Source organism: Cetorhinus maximus, chromosome 5 (genome assembly GCF_964194155.1).
Source record: "Cetorhinus maximus chromosome 5, sCetMax3.hap1.1, whole genome shotgun sequence".
Taxonomy (NCBI): Eukaryota; Metazoa; Chordata; class Chondrichthyes; order Lamniformes; family Cetorhinidae; genus Cetorhinus; species Cetorhinus maximus.
Genome location: NC_135883.1, coordinates 143443066 through 143452087, shown reverse-complemented (window position 1 = coordinate 143452087; position 9022 = coordinate 143443066). Strand labels below are relative to the sequence as shown.

General features: G+C 41.8%; 1 protein-coding gene across 1 annotated transcript in view; it reads right to left on the bottom strand.

The window, feature by feature from the left end:
* Positions 1-671: 671 nt before the first annotated feature.
* slc16a10 (solute carrier family 16 member 10) overlaps positions 672-9022 on the bottom strand; it is a 130955-nt gene continuing 122604 nt past the window's right edge. The window contains exon 6 of the mRNA XM_078542608.1: positions 672-8578. Coding sequence (XP_078398734.1) covers positions 8337-8578 — 242 coding nt within the window. The 3' untranslated portion in view covers positions 672-8336. The remainder of the gene's footprint in view (positions 8579-9022) is intronic.

The following is a 9022-nucleotide window of genomic DNA, read 5'->3' as shown; positions in this document are numbered from 1 at the left end:
CCCCAGCATAAAATCGTGACCAGGTGGGGGTGGGCGGGATCCAGGAGGGAATCCCCGTCCATCCAATTTTACGCTTTCTGCCGATCCCAGCCTCCGAACCTACTGGTGGGGGGGGGGGGGGAGGAGGGGTTAGAGAGAGAGGGGGTAGGGGTGTTGGGGAGCATAAAATTCTGGCCCTTGTTCTTCTAGATGGTAACGGTTGCAGGTTTGGAAGGTGCTTTCGAAGGAGCCTTGGTGATTTGCTGCAGCGCAACTTGTGGATGGCACACACCGCTACAACTATGAGTCGGTGGTGGAGGGAGTGAATGTTTATTAATGGTGGGCGAGATGCCAATCAAATAGCTGCTTTGTCCTGAATGTAGAAACAGCAGTAGAGAAACAAAAAAGGAATTTGCTAGTGTTTTTGAATGATGGAGTGAAGCAAGTATAAATGTCTAAACGGGGAAAACAGATATCCAGTGCCTGTTCAGACTTCCAGAGAACTTGGATAGGAATGGCTGTGAAAGTATTGATGCACCAGTCTTACCCAGGGACCTCTCCACTCTGCACACCAACAGCCATCAGGATACAGGATCTTCCACAAATGTCAGTGTGACCCAAATATTTCCCCACACACTCATACAGACAGACAGACACACGCATACACGGGCACACACGCAGGGACACAGGTGAACTTGGAATAATGTCTTTATTGCATATTCTTAAATACAGATGAGCATCCATCTTTTTAAAAACTGGAAAAATTTCTTGAAAAATTCCTTGAAATCCATTTGCTCCTAAATAGATTGTTTGTCACAAATTTGGATTGTTGAAGAGTCAAAAAAATTCACAGATGCAAATTCACAGATGCAAAGATGTAAACAATGTATGAGACAAGCTGCAGTACAATTATCTGTAAATTCCAATACATGCTGGAACACTGATTAGGAACATGATTATGTCAGCACGTAGAAAGTCTAATCAATCAATAACCTGCTACTCATTTTATTAAAGTCATTGTAATCATACACTGGTGTCGTAGATTTATTCCTAAAACTTGCATAACATAGCAATAATTAGCACGCATACATGATTGAGTGTTGCACTTCAGTCATTGGTTTTTTTGCAGATGTTTCCCTGCAAATTGAACCCGAAACTGATTCCTGTGTACTGGATTCACCAAACTAACTCAAGTCTAAATGAACTCTTTGCTGGTAGTTTTGGGGCATATTAAAAATTGACCGCCTTCATCATCAATGAGAGGAGGTCAGTAAGTTTGGAAAACAAAGGCAGAGGTGTTTTAACAGCAGGTACAACAAATGAGTCACCTTCTTCATGCAAAAGAGTGCATTGCATTTCTTAACATGTCAACTAAAACAAAGACGAAATTACAGCCAGAATGTGCTTGTCCTAAGTTTTGAACTAATCAATTATCTCGCACCTATTTTTGACTGAAAACAGTTTTATAGCTTTTAAGAATCCATTAACAAAATGCTTTTTGTCCATGAACAGCACATCATTCATCAATGGAGCATTTTGAAGAGACATTCTAGAGAAGCAGCCAACCAAGGTAATTAGTGTCAATCTACCATGATAGCTAAATAGAGAGTCGACACACTATCCAAGCAAATGTTTGAGATGGAGGTCCCAAACAGCTTCACGGCTAAAGCATGAATCTTGAATGGACAGATAGTGAAAGATATGGACAACTGGGAAGAAAAAAAACAATCCTGCTGCAAATGGCATGACAAAGCATTTCAAAAATCAAAATTTTACAGTGGAGAACACATTTAACAATAACACTTCAAAAGAAATTAACTGTGTTTCAAGAATAAGCAATTGCACATTTAGCAACCAGCTCCCCTCAGAAAGTGGGGAGAAAAACATCCGAGTTACTACAACATACAATTGCTGCTCCTTATCATAGTAGTCTTGTACTTAAAAGCGTGTGAGTGGTTGATGATATTACAACGGAGACCCTGAATTGTCAGACCTGAATTTATTTTGCTGTAAATGAGGAGTGTTCTCCATCTTCTGGAGATAATCCCTTGCATTAGTCAGTTTTATTTGGTGCATAGAATCCTGCATTCATTCTGGTGACAGCTGGTCCCAAAATAAAATCATCTGGCAGATACTCTTTGGCAGAATAATTGATATTCTACAATAACAGTCAAACAAGGTGCAATCGTCCCACTGCAAACATTGGTTTAAACATCACTTCCAGTCTAGTGCAATCACGCTGCTTCTACTGATGTGTGGACATATGAAGAACACAAGGATAGTCATGGACAGGAAAATTTAGCCCACTGAGGTTTGACCCTCCAGTATCCGACCTCTGCCGGTTAATCATCCAGGGAACAACACTGAAAATGATGATTCTACTGTTCTCATGGAATCATAGAAAGTTTACTGCACAGAAAGAGGCCACTTGGCCCACTGTGTTTGCGCCATTATTCTCAGAGCTGTTTGTAAGTCTCCCTCAGCTAAATCCATTTCATTATTGTAAACTTGTGTCACACTTTCCTGTCCATTTATACATTACATTTTCCACATTTGTCTGCTGAATAGCATTACAGATTTAAATCCTTCCGTCGATTAAGATTTAAACCATTAATTTAAACCCTCTCTCTTTACTGTTCATTATTTTGTCTAATGGACTAACAGTATAATTTGTTTCAGCATTTTCCAAACTTTGGAAAATAAAGTGAATGGTCCACACAGTCATGGCTCAGTGTATTTTCTGAACATCCAAATAGACGATACCATGGAGGACTCCATTCTAAATGCATATAAATAAAACTCCAGGCTCACACTTTGGTATAGATGTAAAACAGTCAAGGATATCATCTGCTGCTGCTGCCAGTCTACAAAGAAATTACCCACTAACTGACCAGAATGTGGCAATTCGTAGCCATTTCACCTTGTGACCTTAAGGGAATCGCAACATTGCCTTTGCTGCAGAAGTATTCATGTTAATGCATCATGAATTATGTTCCCATTGTTGTAAAACAGAGCTGCCCTCGGACTCACTGCGAGCAATGTCACAGAATATCTGCCATTCTATTTCTATCAACCTCAGGAGTGGAAGAAACATATTTGACAGGATTCTTCCATTCTGAAATTCATGCCTGCTGCTTCTGATTGACATTATGACTTCTTCAGTGATTGCCACCATTTCCACCAGTTACTAATATTAAGCTAATGGACCTGCAATTGCAGGTTCCGACTTGCGCACCTTTTCAAATACATGCCCCCAGGTTTCCTTGGCCACCAATCTTATGGAACCATACCAATTAACAATAATTCTTTCATAACTATAATTAGTGCCCAACATTTTTTTCCCTTGCCCTCTCCAGCCATATTGAATATAAGCCACGGAGCCCAAGGAACCTTGTCAGTCAGTCATCGGTTCCTTCAACCCTTTGGGTAGTTCCGTCACACTGAGTTTGAAACAAGCTAGGATATTTGGTGTACTATAAAAATCAGAAACCAATTTGTTTCTTCATTGAATGCTTCCAAACATAAAATGTTTTCCTCCCCCATAAAAATGAGTCAATTTAAGGTAATTACTCATTGAAATAAAATTCACATCAGGGAAAGAATCCAAGGCAGGTCATGACCATGCTTTTTACAGTCGAACAGAAAGGACAGTAATGGCTCTGCAGGATATATGACCCCATGCAGCCATTTGGGCCAAGGTTGTAGACTGCAGTTGTACTGTATGTTGGTGCTGGTGTCAAGCTGGTGTTTTTGGAGCTGTACATTCGTGGTAAAATCATTGGTATAAAATCATGAGGTTGGTGTGAGCAAGAATATTGCCGATAAGTGGTCTGTGTTGCTCCACACCACTTGTGTGCTTTAATGTGTTTCGACAACTTAACAGTTAAATTTCTTCATCACCAGCAGGTCAACAAAATACAACGTATGCTTTCAGCACAAAGATAGCGGGCGTTTCAACAGCATGTATAACAAACCTTAAGGTTTAACTAAAATGATCTTTAAGGTTTCGGGGTATCTTGGAATGAAGTAGAGGTGAAGGTGGATAACATGGCAGAGGTGAAAGGTCCAAGTCACAAGTAGGATACAGTGGCTTAGGCGAGAAAATGGCAGTTTAAAAATAAGGGATCTCCCGTTTCAGACGGAGACAAGGAGGGATTTCTTCTCTCAGATGGTCATTATTCCTTGGAATTCTCTTCCCCAGAGAGCAATGGAGGCTGGCTCATTTAACACATTCAAGGCTGAGTTTTTGATCTACAAGGGATTCAAGGGTCACGGGAGGAGGGTTGGCAGGAAAGTGGAATTAAGGCTACAATCAGATCAGCCAAACTTTTATTGGCTGGTGGAGCAGGCTTGAAGGGCCGAATGGCCTACTCCTGCACCTATTTCTTATGATCTTATAAAGTGTTTTGAATATTTCTTTAATACACTTCCCTTAAGTTAGGCCCCACACATCAGCCAAGTAGTGGAGGGAGGGGAACTCTGCACAGAGTTGGGTGGCCAAGACAGACAGTTTAGTTGCCCACCTTTGGAGTTTTAAAAATTGGTATAGCATTCAGGGTTTAACTTTGCAAGTATTTAAACGTTGAGCCGCTTTTCAGACTAGTTGGAACGCAGGTCACATCAGCTAAGCGCAGGTTGTTTAGCATTGCAAAGAGTAAAAGAAATGAGAGGAATTAGCACGTGCATTGAGCATCCTTTTGCAACTATATGCAAGGTTTTATCACTGTCCAAAACAAGAGCTGCAGAAAGGAAAAAAGAACAGGAATATACTATAGTGACTTATGAGCAATTATATGGAGCTCTGGAGAAGAGTCATACGGGCTGGAAATGTTAACTGTGTTTCTCTCTCCACAGATACTGCCGGATATGCTGAGCCTTTCCAGCATTGTCTGTTAACAAGATACAAAGTTAACTTACAAATGACAAAGGTTCTGTGACAGGACCCGCTGTCTTACCTTGACTGAAACATCCAGATAAATAGCCCCGTGAGCTCATGATTCCACAACGCCTTAACATTTAAGATTAGGCCAGCTAAAACATTATGGATTAAGTTTGCTGAAAACGTCTGCTATGGACAAAATGCCCATACTTTGCCATATACCTTGGAGAGAACGATATTGTAACTACCTATTCTCTAATCACAGATGCAAGTGCGTATCAAAATATGTTAGATACAAACTTAGGTTGCAGGGTTTCATTGATATACAACTTAAATTTAAGACCTGTACAAAATCAAAGAGATATTGGAGAATGAGTGCTTCTTACTGAAGCAAAGTTTCAGTGTATTGAAGAAAGCTGTGAGACCCGTTCCAACCTTTCACATATTATTACAGAGAACATCTTACATTGATGTAGAGAGATTTCCTATGGGGCATGTTTGGAGAAAAACATGAATTCTGATTCTGACTTTCCCTTAGTAGTATGTGATCCAAATCGGGCAATCTCATGTGTTTCAGTCACAGAACATGCTCAGAGGAAACACTGTTTTATCATTAGTGCCTTAGCAGCAGGGAGTGCTGTTTAAAAGTCAGCACGCCTCCCTTGTTACAATACTATGGATGTAATTGCAAGACTGGATCAATCCCAGTTTTGCTAAATACGTCGTGTATATGCTGAGCAGTAATTCAGTTGGGCAAACAGACATGTGCCCCACCCCAATCCAACCTTTTGTGCTTTCAATATAATTATTCGTTACTGCAGCTTTCCCCCCCCCCCCACCAAATGTGTAAAATTCTATGGTTAACATGTTTTTCACTTACTGGCTTTCTACACAAAGTCAGTTCCAATTATCACCATTTATTTTTTTTTAATCTTTGTATCCTTTCCCTGCTCAAATGTTCTTTGTACAGTTATGGGTCACAGAATAACTGTTGGTTATTTTTATATTCCAGATTAGAGAACTGTCAGCACATTCATGCTCTATTCACAGGCAGAAATATTGGACAGGTCTCTCCCCTAACTTAAAATTCTAAACTAAAATCAAACGTTTTCTATAAAACTGATTTTTGAAATGTATAGCGAATTCCTTTCGGCTCTGGGAGCTTAACTCTTTACTTCGCAGAAACAGCATTGCAAAATTAAATGAGGTAGTCCATAAACTGAGTATTCTGTAAGGAGTATTCTACAATGGAGTGGGCCATTGGAAGCGTTAGATCGACAACGACAACGTGAAACCTACTTGTAAGACCAAAATATATCATCCACTCAATAAAAAGCAGCGAAAGGGTTGGGGCAGGGAGAGGAGTGAAGAGAGAGGCAGTGCTTTCCCTCAACCATAGCAATCCTGACCTAACTTGCTGTAAAGAGCAATTGCTCATTCTGTGCTTATTCTGAACAAGTAAATGACTCAAGAAAGTTACACAATATAGTGAACCAAATACACAGAGCAAGTCGACCAAACCCAACTTCACTGGACACAGCTCTCAGCACTCCCAGCAGTGGCTTATGACCTGCACATTCCACTCCATAAGGTACTCCACAATGCCCCAGTCAGAATTGCTATACTGCACGGAATGATGTGGGCTGTCAGGTATAGCAGCCATCATCACATAGCCTTGTGTCCTGGAATAGGCCTCCTCCCTCAGTGCCCATGATACAGAGGCTTATTTCATAATGCTAATACTTGGACTTTTAAAAGCTGTACACAAACCAAAAACAAATACTGTCAAATCAAGATGAATGGCAGTAAACTGCGTCTACTACGAGAGAATTTTAACGATGTGAAATACCATGCTACAGCACAGGCGTGCCTGTGGTATCTGCTGGGGTAAAGCTGCCCTGTGCAGCTTGGTGATTTCCATTCCACAATACCCATAGGATATTCCATAAAATATCTGCACTCCTCCAGTTCTAGCCTCGAGCATAACCAATTTTAATTGTTCCACGATTTGTGGCCATACCTTCAGCTCTCTGCCTCTCTAATCTCGCCATCCCCCTTTATGAGGCCCTTTCAAAGCTGCCTCTTTGATCAACCTTAGATCAGCTGCTTATCTCTTTTTGTGGCTTGCTGCCAACGCTCCTGTACAGCACCTTGGGACGTTTTATCATGTTAAAAGCACTTTTAACAACAACAACAACAATGACTTTTATTTATATAGTCCATTATCCATTACCTATATTAGATACACTGACCATCGGTGCTGTGACAGGGTGGGTTCTGAAGATTATGGCCTGAATTTTTCGGATGATGGAGTCCCCCCTTCCCACCATCCGAAGAGTCGGCGGGGAACACAGCGCCAATTAGCTGCAATTGGGACTTCCGCCACCCACCCCCCACCCCCCCAAACTCAGGAGGAAGTCCCGCCTTAGAGAGTTACTGGGCAATCTGAGGGAGGTACAGTGCCCAGGGGACCTTAAAACGGCAGGAGGGGCGAGGGGGGGGGTTGTCTGCAGTCAGAAGGGAACTTCTGATGGAGGCACACACACCCCCACCACCCCCTTCTCACCCGAGATCTATAGATCTGGGCCCATTATTTTTTGGGTTTCCCTCATGCCAGGTCAATCCTCCCCACCAGCCTAAAAAATTGAGGCTGGGTGGGAAACAGTCCTTGGCCACCTAAGGGCCTCAATTGGGGCAAGGGTGGGCTTCCTATCCAAGGCATGGCCCATCCCAGCATAAAATCGCTGCGTGGTCTGGGCGGGCGGGAATCCCACCCCTTCAATTTCACGCTCCGTCCCCGCCTAAAAACCCAGCGGCGGGCGAGCGTGGCATTGTGGCCGATGGGTTTGTATCGGACAATAGAGCAAAATGAAGAATTTTCACTTATCCCAAGGATACTGGGAAATAAAGAAATGTTTGTGAGGTTCTGTATATTTCAATTGGCTTTCCTGTGTAATATTTAGCATTCTAAATACGTGGAACTTAAACCTTCACAGGTATTACACATGATGGCAATGTGTTATTTTGAAAACTTTTTAAGAAATCGTTTCCAAATAAAATTAGCTCCTCGAGCGGAGAGAGGATAGATTGAAATATCCTTTCGGTCAGTGGAAATTGTGGTTGCTGCAGCTACTTTTGGTATTTCTGAAGGAAGTTACATGCTTTACTGGATCAGATGTGCTATTATTACAACTCAAGCTTGGGTTATAGAGTTACATCTAATTTCAGAGAGATAAACTAAAATTAATTAATGTAATAAATGGCTTCACATACAAGAAATGTAGCATGGTATAAAGACCTTCTCTGGGTTGACTCCCAATTTGTTTCTCGTTTGATTTTTTTCTTCATTTTTCCCCTTGGGAATTCTTAACTGCTGAGTTTCATGGCGACAGGGAAAAAAAAACTCACACAATCACTTATAAAATAGATTCATTTGTAAGATCTGAACTGTCATCAGTCTGTGTCGTGGAATTTGATATTAAATACTGGATGCATATTCTTTCTGTGGCTCACCACTGCCGGGCATGAGGGCATTCTTGGTATCGTGATCCAGTATTTTGGTTGCCGTTTCACCTTCTGACGCTTTCACCTTTTTCTGTCTCTTGAGTTTCCTGTACTGGATCCAAGGGATCGTGCAGAGGACTGCTCCTCCTAACATGGGTGGCACGCCAGCAAGGTAGAAGGCGAGATTGTACGACCCCAGAGAGTCACGCAGAAGACCTGGGAAAGGAAAAGAGCGGTATGAGTCACCATGTTTACAAAAACCCCACCAGGATGATTACGCATGAGGGAAGCCATTCAGCCCATCTAGATTCATTCGTCCATCCAGTGAGATCCTGAAGACTATACACTACAGCCTCCAACTGCTTCTTCATTCATTCCAGGGATTTCTCCTAGGCTACTTTTCCTAGAAGTGTATCAGCTCCAGCACACTCCAACGCTGCCCTCCCCCACCTTTAAAACTTAGGACACCACAAAATGAATTTGCCATCAGGGCATCAGAACAAAGGTCAAGTCGGCTGTGAAACAGTCTCAATTTTCATGTGCTCCGAGTTCAAAGATTCTACTCAGTACAGATTGTTAAATTAAAAGCTCTCATATTCTGGTAACTAATCAATACTGTAACTATGAGTTGATAGCTTCCCCAGTTTGGCAGCCAAAAGG